This window comes from Topomyia yanbarensis, chromosome 3 (genome assembly GCF_030247195.1).
Source record: "Topomyia yanbarensis strain Yona2022 chromosome 3, ASM3024719v1, whole genome shotgun sequence".
NCBI lineage: Eukaryota > Metazoa > Arthropoda > Insecta > Diptera > Culicidae > Topomyia > Topomyia yanbarensis.
In genome coordinates this window covers 407,297,729-407,316,711 of record NC_080672.1, presented here as the reverse complement: position 1 = coordinate 407,316,711, position 18,983 = coordinate 407,297,729, and the positions used below count along the sequence as shown (strand labels likewise).

General features: G+C 38.5%; 2 protein-coding genes across 2 annotated transcripts; one reads left to right on the top strand and one right to left on the bottom strand.

The window, feature by feature from the left end:
- The first annotated feature begins 142 nt into the window (after window positions 1-142).
- LOC131692517 (leucine-rich repeat-containing G-protein coupled receptor 5-like) lies at window positions 143-2,676 on the top strand. Its single transcript, XM_058979613.1, has 2 exons — window positions 143-235; window positions 309-2,676. Exons 1-2 carry the CDS (start codon window positions 195-197, stop codon window positions 2,362-2,364), a joined length of 2,097 nt encoding a protein of 698 aa, XP_058835596.1. The 5' UTR covers window positions 143-194; the 3' UTR covers window positions 2,365-2,676.
- A 3,017-nt stretch (window positions 2,677-5,693) lies between these two features.
- LOC131692111 (cytochrome b5) lies at window positions 5,694-7,597 on the bottom strand. The gene is made up of 3 exons (XM_058978979.1): window positions 7,405-7,597; window positions 6,800-6,928; window positions 5,694-6,245 (listed from the first exon to the last, which is right to left on the bottom strand). Exons 1-3 carry the CDS (start codon window positions 7,522-7,524, stop codon window positions 6,135-6,137), a joined length of 360 nt encoding a protein of 119 aa, XP_058834962.1. The 5' UTR covers window positions 7,525-7,597; the 3' UTR covers window positions 5,694-6,134.
- Between the last annotated feature and the right edge of the window lie 11,386 nt (window positions 7,598-18,983).

Here is an 18,983-nt window from a genome sequence, read left to right as displayed (position 1 = left end):
TCGTAATAAACCACAACTTCAACCTATCGCTCCCTAGTGGGAAAGCCTTTCAGTATTTGTTTGCTTTGCTCATACTTTACGTTATCATAAATAAACCCTTCAGCAAGACGCGGTAACGAGAATTTAGAACGTGAATTCGATTAGTAACTGAAATGCGTCGCTAGCGATCGCATCGGAACGATACATCAACCATCATGCTTTGGATTTATTTGACTTGTGTAATCTGTTTCCATATGTATGTATTTCCTGTGAATTGTAGCAGTGGTTTAATTTTTTTTATTTATTCATGTCTAACTTCTCATTCACAGCCACCAGTCCCGTGCTCTAATAACCAGTGAAAATGATTGCTTCAACCGATTCATCGATCCGATCGATATGAAAAATTGCAATATCACAAGTTTGCATCCGAATCACTTCACTGACCACAGCCGCATTACAACCTTGGATATGAGTGACAATCCCGATTTCGACTTCCCATCAAACGGAACGGCGTTCCTTTACCACGATAGACTACGATACTACCGTTGTGAGAGCTGTGGTATAACAACGATCTACGAGCAAACGTTCGCTGGACTCCCCCAACTGAAGCTGCTCAATTTAAGGTCAAATCACATTAAAGTGATTCCAGCAGAAGCATTCACTCACAATCGGCTACAGTTTTTAATAGTGGCTAATAATCAAATTGAAACATTCAACGAACAGCATAAATTAGACAGCATGCAACATCTGCTACAGTTGGACGCCAGTGAAAATCAAGGATTCCAGTTGAATAAACTGTCGATTGCTCTCAGCAATTTCGAGTATATAGTTTGTAGTGAGTGCAAAATCTCAATTGTCCAAGAGCAATGGTTTGCGCAGATAACGCGTTTAAGAAAAGTGATTTTGGAAAACAATGATATTCGCGTGATTCCAAGAAATTGCTTCAGTGGAAATAACAGGCTGACTTATTTGAATCTAAACTACAATCCACTGCAGAGATTTGGTTTTGCTAATGAGAGAATAGAAACTCTATCATGTATTGGGTGCAATCTAACGCATCTAGATGATGATAGCTTCAAACATCTTCCAGGCTTAAGGGTCCTTGAGTTGCAAAACAACTCTATCAAAAGCGTTGATCCACAAACCTATATGTCTAACAGTTGGTTACATAGTCTTTATTTGGACAATAATGAACTTACGAGTTTTCCGATTGAGATCTTAAAACTAACACCAGCACTAAAAGTGCTATGCTTAGACAACAACTTCCTCCAATCAAATAAAAACATCAGTGTTCTCAGCAACTTGTACAAAGCCCTGGAATTTCGTGACAACTGTGCCGCTGGATTAAACCAGCTACATCACTTCGAACACTTTCTTCCGAGTACGAACTTGGTTGGGAAATCTCTTTACGAAAAAGATTTACCGCAGTGCAATGAGCTGGTTAACATTTCCAATCGACAAGTAGTTTTCATACATCCGCTGGCGTACAATAACTGCCACTCGCTCAATACGTTGGAAATGAACGGAAACTCCAACTTTTCGTTCTACAGAAACCATCCACTCCTGTACAGTAAGTCGTTGGAAGTCTACTCTTGTACACATTGCGGAATAAGAGCTATTTTTGAGGACACGTTCCAGCATCTTCCACAGCTAAGGAAACTTCTGTTGCAACACAACTATCTATTAAAACTAACCTCAGTTGACCTATTCACCTTGAACTCACAACTAAGTATCATTGAATTGGATTATAATCATCTCCGGCAGCTAAGCGTTAACTTATTAGAGTCACACAAAAACGTATCCACGCTCAACTTCAACCACAATTCCATGCTATCGTTTAGCTCTGAGGCTTCCTTTCTCGTTCAGCAAATCGCTACTAACTTCCAGGCCGCATACTGCGCCATCGATCACATCACTGAACTAAGCTTCCGAGCAATGCCATCCTTGCTGGAAATCGACGTTTCAAACAATCCAATAACTTCCATCGATCCTGGGGCATTTGAACGTAACAGGCAGCTTCGGATATTGAAGCTGTCCAATACTCATCTACGGGTACTCCCTGTAGCTTCGATTGCACCGTTAGGTCACCTTAAGGTACTCTGTCTTGACAGTATTCAACGGTACGTGATCGGCGATCCGCTGTACTCGGGGAATAATGCCAAGCTGAGGGATTTGATTATGACAAAGAAATTGTACTGTAATGGAAGGGAGTTATTTTTTGCTTCGCAGTTGGCACAGGAAAGATCGCAGATGGCGCCAGAAAAACCGCAGTTAGCACGGTATCGTCAACCCATATTGAGGTCCAGTGGATCGATAAGTGATGGTTCCATTGTGACTACTGCCATGTTGAGTGTATTTATTTCCTTGCGATTCAAATTTCTTTGAGCATCTTAGATTTTCAACGGAGTTACTGTGCATCACAAATCAAAAGGAGTAGGAGAGAGTCTCAAATTAAAAAAAAACAATTGCGTATTAAGGTCTCGTTATCAAAATTACTGTGGACTTAGTAAAAATCTCTACAATTATGATTCATATACAAATCATTATCAGTTAATTGAATATTATTGATTTATTCAAATTTCATCCGGAATGGAAGAGATTGATTGTCAAAGGGTAAATTACAGTGACAAACTATTTTAGTTCCCGTAAATAGCATAAATAATTATAAATGTGTATTTTTTATTTAATACTGAGAAACTGGTCACATATTTCTAATATAGAACTATTATAAATCTCATAATTAAGCATTGGGAAATGCTTAGACTTCCATTAAGTTAGGTGTCATAAAGACAGGGAATTTTATTTTTCTCAGCGTAAATAATTTAAAACATTTCTAAACATCAATTAATTAATTTGAGTTTGATCGTTATTAAGATACTACAGCTGTATTGCGTCTTTTGAACAAATTATGTTGCAGAAAGTGCTAGTCAACAAACGGTGTTACTCGGGATGTTACCCTCAAGAAACTTATCAAATAAATTCAACAGGTGTTGCTTGGTAGAGTCTGGCAGATTCTGCCTGGTCCTGGGGCATTATAGTTACATGATAAGAGAGCAAGTGAGAACTCCCCCATCGAAAACGGTGTTTCGTTCGCGGTATCGTGAGAGTATGCAGCGTGGTAGATCTTCTGTGCTGGGGCGGAATCCGAAATCGAAATCCAACGGTTTGGATATTCCACGCTCTCATTAGTAGTGTTTTGATTTCGTAAGCGCCGTGCTGTGCCCCAAAGAGTGCTCATCGATGTTTTTCTCGTTAGCTTGTCAACGAACTGGTGCCAGTGGCTACGTTTCTTGGTTTTCATCAAACTCTTCATTCGCGTTTACAACATCGCGTTCTGTCGATAGCTAGCGGGTAGTCCGTCGTCCCGGAAGGTCTTATACGCGGTAGCCTTCTCTGTGTACACGTCTGCGCACTAGAGTGGGACACGGTTATATGAAAAAAAATAAAATTTTGGTCCGAGCAACTTTTTGGGTGCCATTTAGTCCCTAGAACAACTGTGCAAATTCTTAACTCGATCGGTGAAGCTATATTTTTGCGTCCACTGTTTAAAGTTTACATGGGACTTCATATGGGGAAATTGACTTTTACAAAACAATTCCTCCAGCAGTCGCCCATTGCCTCCTAGTTCTAGAGCCCGTGACAACCGACGAGATGGACACGTCTACCTATACCAGGACACATGCTAATGAACTCGGGTGATTCGTAGTTATGATGCCTAAGCTCGACCCTCATTAGCAGAAGACAAAGATTAAGCCCGTACGACATTAAGCCTGTTCTAATGACTGTGCCACTTCTAGTTTTCCGATCTGTTTACTTCACATCCTTGCTCTAACTTGAGTACTATGGCTCTAATTTTCATAACTTTTCCTACCCAGTAATCTCCAGCTAATTGAATGTCGTTAAAATGTGAAAAAGAAAATGTGACTAACATAGTCGAAATAAAAAAAGGATGTCAATAAATTTTTGCCTTTGATTCGGACTTGAAAAGCGACACCTATCCATCCATCCCACAATGGGATTGTCAGAATCTTGCCGGGGCCGGTGGCGTAGCTCTTTTTATAATTTCCTCTCGGAGGGTTCCTCAAACGAATGCTTGAGTTTTTCCCCGTATAATTTATATGTGGGATATGTCGACAGTTCATGAGGAGTCTCTTCACAGAAGCAAAACTTTTCATAATTCTCTCCGCATTTTCCACACCGTGCCTTGTTGTACCCCTCTCGGAGAATACACCATTAATCTCTACTTCCCGGGCAGGCACGTAGACAAAAATACTTCATTGAACACGCCCGACTGTTTTTTAGGTAAATCACGCGATATATCCAGGGGCCGGTTGTATTAAATGAGTATGGTTTGGATTGAAAACGATTTTTTGCCATCAAAGCCAATTAAGCCTGGAAGGATGTTGGTCGACGGAGCTACCTTCCCATTAGTCCATCAGTCCGAATAATTTGGAACTGCGACAATAAAAACTCACATTTTCACACGAAAAGTTATTGGCACTCATATAACTTCACCGGATAAATATGACGCATTATTTCTCCGGAGAAATAAATCCGCGATAGAATGAGCGAATGAGTTTGTTGCGATATGCGCTCTAAGTCTTGCTATAGCTATTCCAAACCACGAATGAACAAGTCTATCGTAATTATTTGTCGCTTTTCTAAGAAATGAAGTGTATATTTTGATACTTTTATTAATTTCCAAGAAAATAACATATTAAAACCTTCTCCGGTGAGAAGGAAAAATTAAATAAATTTTATCGGGATAATTATTCTCACGCTATTTGTGGAGACGGAGAATTTAGCGACTCATCTTATCTCGGAAAAGTTGGACATCGGATAAGCTTCTTCTCGCGTGAGCGAGTGAAAATTACAATGCCTGATCCACACTATCATGCGGGTTGTAGTGCCCACCAAAGAAGGTTCTATATCAGGGAATGGAAATTTAAAAGAAAGAAGTAATTGGGACTTAGCTCTACAAATGCTCCAGGTAGTATCAGTAATCAACAAACACGTTTTCGCTGAGCCGTCGGTCATGCAGACCGTTAACAAAGGGTGTTTTTAAATTGCCATCCGCTATTATCAGAAAATTTCCATTTTCACTTATACACGCCATGCATGAACTTGCGCCAGTACGGGTAGAAATCATTCCGAATCTTACTACCCACTCTGGAAAAAGTGTTCCGCCGGCCCTGGAGATTCAGATGTACCTACACATGGTCTCTATAACAATGTTTGTCCCACTAACATTTCTTTCCTCCCCCGATGACTGTAAGGACGTGGTCGGCGCCGTTATTGACACCTCCAAATTTAAAACCCTCGAAATGTGTACATTGAGGATAAAAAGCTACTCTTAAGTTTCATTCGTTGATTTCTTTTGCGCATTTTAGCTTATTCTGGTCAATTACAGAGTAGCAACTACGAATTGTACGGACATCATGATCATGCTCAAGATATACTTATGTAAAGTATTTTCACTCTTCTTAGTATCGCTATTTCGAACAATTGTACTTTTCCTACTAATTATGTAGTCCATTAACAAGTTGCTTCACTGAATAACACAAAACTCCGCCATTTTGAAATTTTAATAAAAAATATTTTAAATATGAGTACACATATACCTAAATTTTCAAAACACTAGGTCTAGTCCTTCCCATCCCATCGTGAAAAATGGCTTCTTTTTTGCCCCATTAATCCAATTGATGCAAACAAAGCAGATTGATGTTACGGTGGTTTTGCAACACGATTTGCGCTACATACGAAATTTGGAATTCGATCGAGCTAACACCTACCAAAACCCTTGAATCAAATAATTTGTACAAGTATGTACAAATACTTGGAGACTTTATTCTGTAAACCGCTGCTAGCCAGTAAGAGTAGGAATAGCTTATACATTCCCACACGAATAGGGTGGTCGACTTTGTGATACATCTCGCACACACTGACTATGCATAATCGAGAAATATAAGTCGATTAGATCTGTAGGTGGTCAACAATGATAGTCACTTCTTTCATAGTTCCTGTTTAATTTTCCTTTCTAGCGATACATGCTTACTATTCTGACCTTATATTCCATTGTAACTATACCTTACATTATAAACTACGATACGAATCCTAAATATTATCCTACTCAGTCCGGCAAATCTGAACTCGATTCAAGCACAGAACATTAACTTGCGCAGTTTGCTTCGCTTCTTATCTGGTAGGATGCACGCACCGTCCGGAAGCCACTCGGAGCCTTTCTTTTGATTTTTGGCACGATCGCACTGAAAGAACAAAAATGAATAAAGAAAAAATATTTATCATATTCGTTTAATCAATAATCAAGTAAGCACGTTTGATGATGGTGCCCACAGATAAACCAACAAAGGTCGTGAATCGCGGATTGGATCACCACCTTTGTTCAACTAACGAATTTGATTCAACAACTGGTTAAAGTGCAAAATGAATTTGATATAAGATTTTTACATCAAATTGATAGCCTTGTACCATGGAACATTGCCTAGAACTGTTTAACCTCTTTTGTCTGACAGTTCAGAGAGCTTGTTTACTTGTACTTGGAAACATTTTGATTCTATCCAGTACCTACGATAAATTTGGTTCGAATTGATTTTAAATGCAAAGAAGCTCGCTGAGCTGTCATTTTTCACTAAAATAGCGTCATCTTGCAATGTTACATTGGCGGAGATCCAACTAAGAAACTTTTCAACCAATTAATTTAGCTTGTTCAAGATAAAATGTACTGGAACACACCTATCATTACCCTCCATTACTTACGGAAAAAATAACAAACATTTACAATGTAGCTGTACTGACTCACCAGGTTCAGTTCCCCAATTTTGAACTTCTTAAGCAATTCCATCGCAGTGCCAGAATGACCAAAATCATCATAGTCTTTAGTTCCATCTCTTCCAGCGAATTCCGTTATAAGCTCTCCACCACCAGGATGCTGCAAAACGCAATTGATTTATCAAAATAGAAATGCAAAAACTTCTTCAGATCCTGTCGGTCATTACTAAACCCTATAATTTCTAACATCACATTCGCTGATTTGAATGATTGTTATTTTATTTTTTCGATGAGTGACTCGCAAGAATGTTGATTATAGCAGATCGAGGTTGGCAATTTGGCTTTTAATAACATTGGGGGAAAACGGGGTAAGAAACCAAAGCAAACTATTTGTGGTGGATTGAAGTTATATTCAACAACTGGGAATTCAGAAAAAATAAAACAATCAGAAATAACTATCTAACCCAGTGCTTGCTAAAATGTTTCAAAATAGAAAGTTTGCGATGAAAAATATGAAACCATTATGGGATAGTATTTATTCGGTTTATCATCTTTGCGGCACTTTCCACCCCTAAGAGCCAGTTAAATTTCCAATTCACTACCGCTCATAAAAGAATTTCACAGCATTCCAACTACCTCATCCAAGTAATCCGTCACATCGTACACTCCATCACGAATGATGATCCACGTTGGATTACCATTTTTACCGTCCCTAAGTGCCACTTCCTGTAAGGTGAAATCTCTGCTGACCACCATTATGCCTATTAATTAACTGAAAATATTATAGTTCTCTTTGAAGCTACCTCTCGAATTGGGGTTCCTTACAGCTGTTCAGTATCGTCTTATATATTTCTACAATCTGATCAGAACAGATTCCCATTCAGCGCACTTGAGTAGATTGTTTGAAGGCGATAAATATCCACACGTCACATACCCGACGAGACGAGAACGTACGTGCTGTCTGGCTTCTGATTTAGCCGGGAAGCAAGAAATCATTTTACGAAATAATTAATTGTATCGCTGCTACCAATCGGAAGAGATAGCCAGTACCTGACGATGATTTTGTTGCAGTTTGAATCAATATTTAATATCACGAGCGAGGCAGAAGTGCGAGCTGGTTAGATTACCGAACGGCATTTTCCATCGCACGATTGCTGGAAATTCACATGGTCAAAGTTCTCCACCAGCACGCAGATATATGTTGAATAGGATAAAAAACTTAAGCTGAGATTTTCTATTTTGTATTTTGCAGTTTTCCTAGTACTAAAATCCCATCAACCGGGTGGGATTTGAACCCAGCATATGAAACAGTGTGTAATACTAGATATTTACGTCATTCTAATGCCTCAAAAGAGCTTCTAGTGGGATTTGTGTTAACGGGTTGAACATTTTCCCGATAGAAATATACCTCTTCGTGGTGTTCACACGAAATAGTTCATCGCCAAATTGTTCCCTGCTGGAACCTAATTCCAAAAATAGTGCTTGAAATCCACCCGGAAGGTACGAGGAGAGGAGAAGCACAGCAAAAGAGATATGAGCGTACGTCGTGATGTTTCGAGATTCTTTTAGTAAATCTACCTAATGCAAACTAAATGATGGGTTATACATTGCTTTAATCAATTAAAAAAATATTGACCGTTGAATAGACCGCTTTTATGAATACATGCAAAACTTCGTGGATAGATGAGCGAAAATCGCTAATTTAGAAATGGTGTAAATGCGAGTATTTCTTTATCTAAATAATGTGGTCGGTAATACTATCGGAACAGAGAGTTACATCTAACACCACTTCCTTGCCAGATCGTGTACATTTTGGGCGATTTCCTACATTGAGTATATGTAGATGTGTGCTGCCTAAATACTTAATTAAATCAATGCCTATTTCTGCAACAATATGATACCACCCTTCTGAAATCATCAGAAGTGGATGTGGATGATTTATTGTGTGGCAAATATCCCAAACAATAGGCGTATTTCCTGTTTTTGTTTTTGGCAGACATATCGACTGTGACAGCACAAATATCCCGCGTCGTGAGGTCATCAGATATAAGATATGCGTCAATAGCAATATTCACACGAAACATTTCATGTGAATTGGTCATGTCATTTTTGTAGAAAGCTATGAGGACGGAGTTAAGTAGTTTTTCTACATAGAAGAATATTTTGTAAAAATAAAGTTTTTCAACTGAAGCTATGGAAGCTTTTCCTTACTGCACAAGGTGGGTTAGATTCACAGTTGCTGTTAAAGGGTGTCCCACATAAAGTTGCACCACGGAAAAAATGCTGTGCAAACTACCTAGTGGACCGATCCTTTTCAAACTTTCAGACAACAAAATATATTAGTAAGCTTCAGACATTTATTTCATTCAACTCCAATACCATAACCGCACCATCCGCTTAACACCACTCATTAGGTTATGTACAACATCTGACTGCATCTTCTTCTGTACGGAAACCCAATTTTTCTTCATGCCTTCCTCAAATTTGACCTCCTTGGGATGCTTCCGTAGTGCCTGTTCATCATTACCCTCTAAGAACGGTTGGTTTCAAAATCGTTGGACCAATTTGGACAACGTTCAAGTAACCGTTCAACAAACGTCCATCGTTGGACCCGTGCTGAACGATTTTAAAACAACTTTTTGGACGTCTCAGCGAGTACCCAGCGTTTTTCAATGAGCGTTAGTTCCGGTGTGTTGGGGGAATTCAGGTCCTTGGGTACGACAATGACTCCGTTGGCTTCGTACCACTCCAGGACAACATTTGACTAATGACATGAAGCTATATCCGGCCAAAAGATCGTAGGGCCCTCGTGTTGCTTCAACAGAGGAAGCAAACGCTTCTGTAAACACTCCTTGATGTAGATCTCCCCATTTACAGTCCCGGTAGTCACGAACGGCTCACTCCGTTTTCCACATAAGCAGGTCGTTTGCCAAACCATATATTTTTGGCAAACTTGGAAAGTTTCTGCTTACTTACTTCCTCCGAAACTTGAAACTTGTGCTGGGCAGTGAAGAACAGTAGCCCCAGAAGCTGCCGGAAGTCCGCCTTGACATAAGTTTCATCATCCATGATCAGAGAATGAGGCTTCGTCAGCGTATGGGTGCAATTTTCCTGGCCCGTGACTTTCCTACCGTATTTTGCCATTTGTCACGATTCTGCACTTGGTACGCATGCAGTCCCTCCCGGTCCTTGGCTCTATGAACGAAAGACTTGGATAGATTTAACTTTTAGGTCACATCCCTGATCGAAGGATTGGGATTCTGTTTAAACGCTTCCACTACACGCTTGTAATCGTAATCACTAATAGATAGGGTGACCATACGTCCTGGTTTCCCAGGACATGTCCTGGTTTTTCAATGACTGTCCTGGTGTCCTGGGAAGTCGAGGAAAACGCTTGATTTGTCCTGGTTTTTGCCCTGTAAGCCTAAAATATTTTTCTTTATTGAGTCTTCGCTTTATTTCCTCAGGTTCAGATCGCAGTCTTTTTTAATCTCACAATTTTCTTCTCTTACGTGGAAATTGAAAAGGAAAAGATCAAGCCGTTCGTATGTACATAGCATATTAATGACCTGTAGTCCGTTTACAAGGAAACTTGACAGTCGAACAAATCGAAATGATTCCAGTTGTGGACCAAACTGGTAGCTATCAATGGCGATGAAACAGTTTGTCTTCACATCCCGCACAAGTGAAACAGTCAAATCTACCTACAAGCCGATTGGTGCCTATCGCACAATCAGTCCATATCGTATCAGTGCACAAACAATATTGTATTGTTGCGGAGTGAAATGAGTTTGCCAAATGAAACAAAAGTGCCCGTGCTACGGGATAACACGATTTCGATCAACTTTAATAAAACTCGTGTTAGACCCACAGTTCAGGAAGTGGAGCAATTAGTAAAAGTGAAAATGGAGCTTAATCTCGCTGAAGTTGCGTACATTCAGCTACATCACGTTTAAAACTGTGTTTCGACCACGTTTAGAAGCTTAGCACAGGCCGAAAACTTAATTGCAAAGAACAACATGCAACACGAGGTCAAATTTAATAACACCAGAATAAAGATCCCCGTGCATATGGAAAACGGCATGGTGGACGTGCGTATCCATCATTTGTCCCCGCGCACTAAGAAAGATGACATCAAACAAATCATGTCGCAATATGGAGAAGTAGAATCTATTACGAATGACACCAGGAGAATTTTTTTCACCGGCATTCCAAACGCCGTTCGTATTATGAGGATGCGAGTGACTAAACCAATAACTTCTTACATGACTATCGAATGCAAATCACCGAGGGACGGCGTAACCTATAAGCAAACAACGGTAATCGCATATCCCAGGCAGACCCCAATATGCTAATTCTGTAACCATACAGCCCACTACAGAAAAACATGCGCCGAAGCAACTAGTCAAAACTCATCTACTACAGCCAACTCTAACAAGCAGCTACCGACACCTTCAGATAAACCAAAAACAACGATCCAATTAACCAATAATGCATGTACAACGACCACGACAACCGCTCCCAAACCAACAACTAACATCGCCAATAAAGAAGAAAATACCGATGAAGACGGATTTACAACAGCGAGCCGCAAGAACAAGAAACAAATAAGAACCTATGATCGTGAACAGCAAGAAAGCTGTACCGATGATGACATGGACGGGAACGATAACGCGAGAGAAGGCAGACTGAATGACCCCCAAGCGGCTTCACCGCCAAGGAAAAGGATCTCAACACGCAGCAGCAAACTGCGTCAACAAGATCTGAAAGACCGACATTCTTAGCATTTTATTTTTTTATTTTTACTTATTGTAAAAAACTAAAAGACCCGCGGCTTTTAAAACGCACTGGTGAACATGGTTTAAAAGTTAAGCGAGGGTGAACAAATCGTTCCCAAGTGCTCTCTCTCTAACTGGTGATTGAGGAACCAATTCAGGGTCAATGGAAACAGTACCTAAACCACGATTAACATGGCTTCACGCCTGGACGCTGAACGGCGACTAACCTGCTGAATTTAGCATCATACATAACAGGGAGTATGGAAGGTCGCGCTCAAACTGATATTATTTACACCAGCCGATCCGCTGTTTTTTCTTATAATAAATGATAAAATGGAGAAATGTGTAATCAACGGTAGTTTTTGCAGATGTTTCGATCCTTAATTTCAAATCGAGATATAATGATTGTCATTAGAGATTGCCAGGTACTTATTTTTAAATCAGGAATAGCGTAGGGAGTTACTTGGGACCGCTTACGTTTCTAGCTTACTTCAATGACGTGTGTGCTGATAACTCCTCGCCTGTCATGCACAGATGATTTCGTTTCATCCGCTAAATTCATAAGAGAAAAGAGCTCGGAGATCGAATTCTCATGAGACTTTTTGGCTGAGCTATGCCTGCCCGACCCCAGAAATGTATTACTGCAGTAGCTCTGCCTGCCAGAACCTGGAACTTTTTACCTGTCTAAAATCTAGGGAGCAGGCACAATCGATTAAGAGGTGATGGGTGTAGGTAGTTCCCTTTGAACTGTCCTGGTTTTTTACTCGCTTGATATGGTCACCCTACTAATAGAACATCCATTATGATAGCATATGTCCTTCCGTTCGATGCTTAGAGTTTGGTAGTAACGTTAATTTACACGACTCACCGTTGACTGTACGATTCCGAGTTATTTTCCTATATGCCGATGGGAGAGTTGAGAATTTTCCTAGTGATTATTCAAAATTAATTCGCGACGTTGCTTTTAGGGTGACGCCATTTTTCCCTAATTTTCGAAAAACTGAAGGCGATAAAAATACAGTGTAAACAATACACTCTAAACTTCTTCTACTCAAATTTTCAGGACAAAATACCCAATGGATTATTTTCTGTAGCATTTTTTCATGTTGCAATTTATTGTGGGACATCCTTTAATTAAAGCTAAAAGTTGATTTGCGCTACTCTAATCATAGCCCGGATAGAATTTTACAATAGCATTTACCCTACGAACAATCATAACACAATAAATATTATAATTATTACTGTTTCAACATTGTTCGATGCAAAGTTCGCGCAGTAGGGGAGAGAGGGTAACGGTGGAACAGCAGGAACTATGAAACATTCACAATAAAATCATAATGTATGAACAGAATCATCGCATTCTCTCATATTTCATGATTTCTAATTATTTACACGTGTAGCTATACTTTGGAAGACTTCTGATAACTTTATCTCTATTAATGGATATTTGTTTGTTTTGTAACAGCTAAAGTAAATTCACAATGAAAAGCATCATTCCATTTTTATGAGTTACCGTTCATCAAATAAATGTTTAGTCTATTGCTGTTTGTAGCAAATTTTATGCTCGACATTTGCCGCAAACTAGAGATGGTCGGGTTCGGGTTTTTGGACCCGAAACCCGGACCCGACCCGAACCCGACGGGTTTCGGGTCGGGTTCGGGTTCTATAAATTTAAGCTTCTCGGGTTCGGATCGGGTTCCGGGTTTTCAAATTTGGAAATCTCAGGTTCGGGTCGGGTCCAGGTTTTTGCAATTTTGAACTTTCGGGCTCGGGTCGGGTTCGGGTTTTTCAAATTAGAAATGATCGGGGTCGGGTCGGGTTCGGGTTTTGAACAAAACAACCCAACCATTTCTTGATGCAGTTGGCGTCTGTACACAAAACCCAGTCTCTTTTTGTAGTAGTGTATTATACTTCTTGATACGAATGGATGACACATATAACCGTACTAAATGTTAGCACATTTGAATCGCTAGAATTCGTCGTTGTTTTCTGGTGCTCAAATATTGTATTTTTTGATTCTTGTATAAAATTCCCTCTCTTCAGATTCGCAAGCTACGCGAATTATTTTATTTTTTAAACGAACATTCATTTTAGAGTATTCAACAATACGTTTCAAATCTAAAATGTTTTTGCAATTTATTTTTCATGATAATTAGTAACAAACCAAGTCCACAAAAATTTCTCGGAAAATATTGGTTAAACTTTCTATTATAAATTTCGATAGGTACTTTAAAACTGATACTTAAGCCGCGGTTAGAGTAAACGCGTGAAACTCGGCTAAAGCCTACAGCAAATCGTATCTACAGCAAAGTGAGTGAAAATCTATGGGAAGTAGAGACAATAAATATCTATCTATTGATCCGCTCCTGATTGGTCGTTTTGACAGTCGCGATAGAAATCGAAAAGTGGGTGTCGCGAGTATACTGAATAGTAGTACTTTTTGCTATATATTGAATTATAATTGTTTTAACTATGTATATTATAAATAGAAACATGAATTAAAATGATAATTAAATTTCAATACAGCGCGATTTGTATATTCTTGGCATAGTTGCGATCCACGAGATGACTACAAAGACAAATTCCCATATATTGAACTCACAAATTGTCAAATTGTCCCCGGGCTGGGCCATTGCATGATCCGGATTTCTTCTTGAAAATATATGAATTTCCACGCTCTTGAGGAATTAATTGCAAATTGTGTGTTCTGTTGAAACCATTGACGGATTTTTTAAAGTTTGGAGTCGTTCCGAAAGCTCCGTTGGAGACAGTGGCGTAGCCAGGGGGGGGTTTTGGGGGTTAAACCCCCCCCCCCCCCAAACCAAAATTAATTGGATTGAAAAAAAAATTGATGCTGACGAATTTAATTTAATATTCCACAAAATATTTTTGGAAAAATATTCTCTGATCATTACATTGAGAACTGTGTTTAAAGCGTCATGAGAACTTTTGGAAAATTGTGGGAAGGGGATCTTGTAACTTATCTCTTAGCCAAAATCCCATAGTTGTCAAATTACTTCAATGTAAAATAAAATAACTGTCTGAATTATTATGAGCTACTTTTTGGAAAGATGCTTCAAAATATGGATTAGAGAAAATTTTTCGAATGGGAATCTAAATTTGAATAGGTTGATTGCATATAAAACATAAGCTTGTTTACCGAAAACTTACATACATTTCAACATTTGCTGAAAATGTATTTTTTTAGATTGTGTAGAGTTTAGACAACAATTCAATATGGTTAACAACAAGAATAACATTTCATAAACTAGTTGAAAGCTGATGTAATTTTGTCTCTAGCAGGTCAGGATCGGTTTTATGAGCATTGGATTTTTGTTGTATTATCAACTAAATGAATAGCCTCTTAGCAGGATGCAATGAATGGCGTACTAAAATTTTGTATGCTATGTCCTAGTACTGCAAGTTGTAAGGTTGACTAATGAAGAAAAGTAAAATTAATGCTCGATAAATTTTTAACGGTCACGATCACATTCATTCGAAACTGCCAAATTTCGATGTTAAGTAACATTGAAGAATTTCGAAACGTAAAACTGTTCACCTGCTGATAGAATAATTTTGACAGTTAATCCTCCTAGAAGTAATTATAGACAAGAATTACTCTTCAACCAAATTTGGGTCGAGACTTAATGTCTCCAGAAAAGTTTTCGAAAGTGCTATTTCAAACAACTTTGTCAAAGACATAAATATCCCACATATTCAGAGTATCGAAATATAGTAGTAGAAAACCTTTACAACAAGCTATTCTGAAGTTACTGTATTTGATAAATCTCTTCTGCGGTAATTAAATAATAAATTCACATTGCGTTCAAGGTGCCTTTGAAGCTTACAAAAAAAATAAGGGAACTGGATTTAAAACAAATAATTCCCAGATATTAAAAGGACTCAAAAACACAAAGAGTGATTCCATTTTCAGGAGCTAGCATCAACTCGGCACTAGCTTAGTCCGCCCACCAAGTTAGTGTCGGATTCTGATGAGATGAAGTCGAAACGCATGTTTCAGTTCCATCCATCCATAATTTAGTTATAGGTTTTGTGTTCTCAACTCGCAATGATTGTTTCAAACAATTTTATCCGCAGCGCAGAAAAAAATAGTTTTCACCTAAGACACTAAGAAGAAATATAGCAGGCCCAGTCCATTTAAATCCCTATATGTTGAATTCATGTAGCCTTCATATTTTCAACAAAATTGTTTGAAATGACATTATCAAAAACTTTGCTGAAGGCACCATGTCTCTTAATATTTTTGAAAAATTAATTCACCATAATTACCTCTATGAGAGTTAATCACTAAAATTTCTATATCAAAGCTGTTTTATGTTGATAACTTCCCGAAGTTGTCAAACCTTCAAAGTCAAGGATTATTATATTAGGTGATCTTGAACGTTGAAAATTTTTTAGATCATTTATCCCACTTTCAAAGATCGCAATTTTTGACTTCATTGACATATTATACAAGAAAATAATCTATAGAGGTTTGAAAACTGTTCCATGTTGATCCTTCTTGTTTGTAGACTGGAATGACATCTGTTAGACTACTTATGTTTTTGAGTTTTCAATAATTTATCAAACTCATATTAAATTTTTGCATTTTTTCAAAAAATTTGCGATTTTCATCAAAACCCCCTCCAAACCAAATTTCTGGCTACGCCACTGGTTGGAGATGTCGAAGCATCTCTACTGGCGCGCTTACCGTATAATCTGAAGCATAATATAATTTTGATACCCCATCATAGATAGTCCTAACGCTAATGATGTGACATAAAAAACGCGTCAGAGAATCTTGATTGACACCCTTCGACACAAGTTTGACCGTACCAACCAGTAATAAATTATTTTATTTTTTTTTGACATTAAAAATGTCTTACTCCACTATCTGGGACTAGGTGTCATTCTAAAATCTAAACTATCTCCCATGTAACGAAACTATGTAAGGTTTGCACGCTTATAACTCCGATATTAATAGATGGATTTTAATCATTCATACACCAACCGATTCAGAAACACCTAACTTAAACATTGGTCATAATTTAATATCTCTCCAATAAAAGTAGACTTTTGGAAATTGGTAAAATTACAAAGTTCACGAAAAACGGGAAAATTACCATTCGTGAGGCAGATTTCTCAGACACAGCCGTCAAGAGAGGGCAGCTTAGTTGCTCAATGAAACACGAAAAGTCATAAATAGAAGCAACGCATGTCCGTTCAAATCAGTTGTTGCTCTTATCCCAGACGAGCAACATCGTCTCCGGGCGATGCAATAAGCGCTATCGATTTTCGGTAACGTTGGCATTTGCACACACTCGCACCTAAGTGACTAAACCATATACGGTTAGTTTATAAATAGAGGTGACGCGTACCCGTTTGAATTAGTTTTTGTTCTTATGTCGAACGGGTAAGATCATGGCTGCAGTAGTATTGGGCAATATGTTAAAAAGTATCGATACTGGCATATCGATATTTGTAAAACTAAAATATCGATACACTAGAAGTATCGAGAATAAATTATCGATAATCTCGGTATCGATTTTAAAATCCATATTTTTTATTATATTTTATTTTGTCTCGTCTTATCGGATTTCGGAATTGGGATTTGCATTTACTAATTTGAGCTAGCATTCAGAAGAAAAAACGCCGAAGGAAACATCCGGGGAAATCGTTCTACAGTCGTGATTCGCTGGTTGGGCCACAGCCTTGTCCAACTAACGAATTAGATTCGCTAGTTGGACCGACTGACAAATGTCAAAAACTCTACAAAAGAGATGTTGGCAGTGTAAATGCATCAGTTCACATATCTAAATATTGTCAGAGTGATTGTCAAAGTAAATTTGACACGAGATGTTGACATTCAGATGCTTTTTTAGTTGGACAATGGTCCAACTAGCGGAGGTTCAACTAAAAAGCGGTTCTAGTCTAGTCTACACATACACAGCCAATACATGTAGGGAGCCTGGAAAATTGCAGACGTTCGTCCACAATTTTTCTTGTCATTATTAATGTTTGAGGCACATATTGAATATGACACAAGCATTAAAGCGGCCAGGCCAACTGTGCAGCGTATAAAATAAAGATGACTCAAAATTATACGGCAATCAAATTATTCATTCAATGCATAATTTAATCGACGGATTATTTTGAACCTAGAATAAGGAAGAAACGTGGACAACCGCACACAACCGTTTCAATTTGATGGGGGTTTGATAAATCGTTGGGAGTGACTTTGCTAAGAGGGTTAATATCACTCCTTTGGTCCTAGGTTCCTGGGATGGGACAGAGGTATTTAGCCCTGCCCTGACTAATGAGCCAGGGTTATAGCGCCCTTGCTCGCTCTGAGGTCCAACTAAAAAGCGGTTCAGTTAAAAAGTGCCCAACCAGCGAATCACGACTGTACTTTGGATAAAAATAAAAAGCATACTCATTCTGATTTATTTTTCAACACTTCGAACTCGAAGCCCAAAAAAGTTACACGGAGTTCCAAGCCACAAAATTAGTCGTAATACTAGTTTGAGTTTGATCCATTCTACAACAGATTGCAAAAATCATAAATCCCATAAATAAACCCAAGTTTATAGATGTGCTTAGATTCCACAAGATTGAACATCGGTTAATAATAATGAACATGAAAATTCAATTTTTCCGTGACAATTTTTTTGTCCTCAAAATACCCTGTATTTATACAAAGCATAACTAATTTTCGAGTATTGGTAATATTCCAGCGGAACAAGGGCATTGAAGGAAAAAATAAGAATCTGGCAACATTTTTGACAGAATTTGAGTTTTTTGTGTTTAAATAGTTGTGCTAATTGTTCCTTTTCGTTATAATAACAGTATCGAAAAAAATATCGGGACAGCAGTATCGATACCACAAAATATCGACCCGATGAATATCGATTTAAAATCTCGATTTTCTGGCCCTAAAGTATCGATATTCCTTGTATCGATATCGTATCGCCCAACACTAGGCTGCAGCGTCTGGGCACTACAATAAGCGGTAGACGCTATGCATTTTCGGCAGCGGTAGCCGTGTGCGGATTTTTCGGGTACCAGCACAGTGTCACAGAATGATTTGCAAAGCGGGTGGGCGGGGTGGTTTGGATTTAATTCAATACGGTGTGTGCTGCTTAGGCTGCTTAAGAGTGTTGCGTTTGGAAAAAATATATTTATTTTTATGCATGCGTGTGCGTTGTAACTATCCATGTTTACGGCGCTTTGTAGCTGCGTAGGGTAAAAAGCCTATTGGTTTTCATGTTTCATATTTCGGTTATATGTTTTTTATCAGTAAGGCATCTGACAACGTGCTTCTGTAGTTATTGCACTGTTCAGCAGCGTAGTATTTTATATAGGAGAGTACACTCAGGTTTTTTTACACGGATTTTGAAATTTACGCGGTTTTCATTAACGCGTTTTTTTTTAAATTTA

Excerpts from the sequence above, each read along its gene's own strand:
- LOC131692517 (XM_058979613.1), top strand. The coding sequence starts at position 195 with ATGCTTTGGATTTATTTGACTTGTGTAATCTGTTTCCATAT. Across the intron at positions 236-308 it reads TGTGTAATCTGTTTCCATAT|CCACCAGTCCCGTGCTCTAA; the intron begins GTATGTATTTCC and ends TCTCATTCACAG.
- LOC131692111 (XM_058978979.1), bottom strand. The coding sequence starts at position 7,524 with ATGGTGGTCAGCAGAGATTTCACCTTACAGGAAGTGGCACTTAGGGAC. Across the intron at positions 6,929-7,404 it reads TGACGGATTACTTGGATGAG|CATCCTGGTGGTGGAGAGCT; the intron begins GTAGTTGGAATG and ends TGCGTTTTGCAG. Across the intron at positions 6,246-6,799 it reads AAATTGGGGAACTGAACCTG|TGCGATCGTGCCAAAAATCA; the intron begins GTGAGTCAGTAC and ends TTGTTCTTTCAG.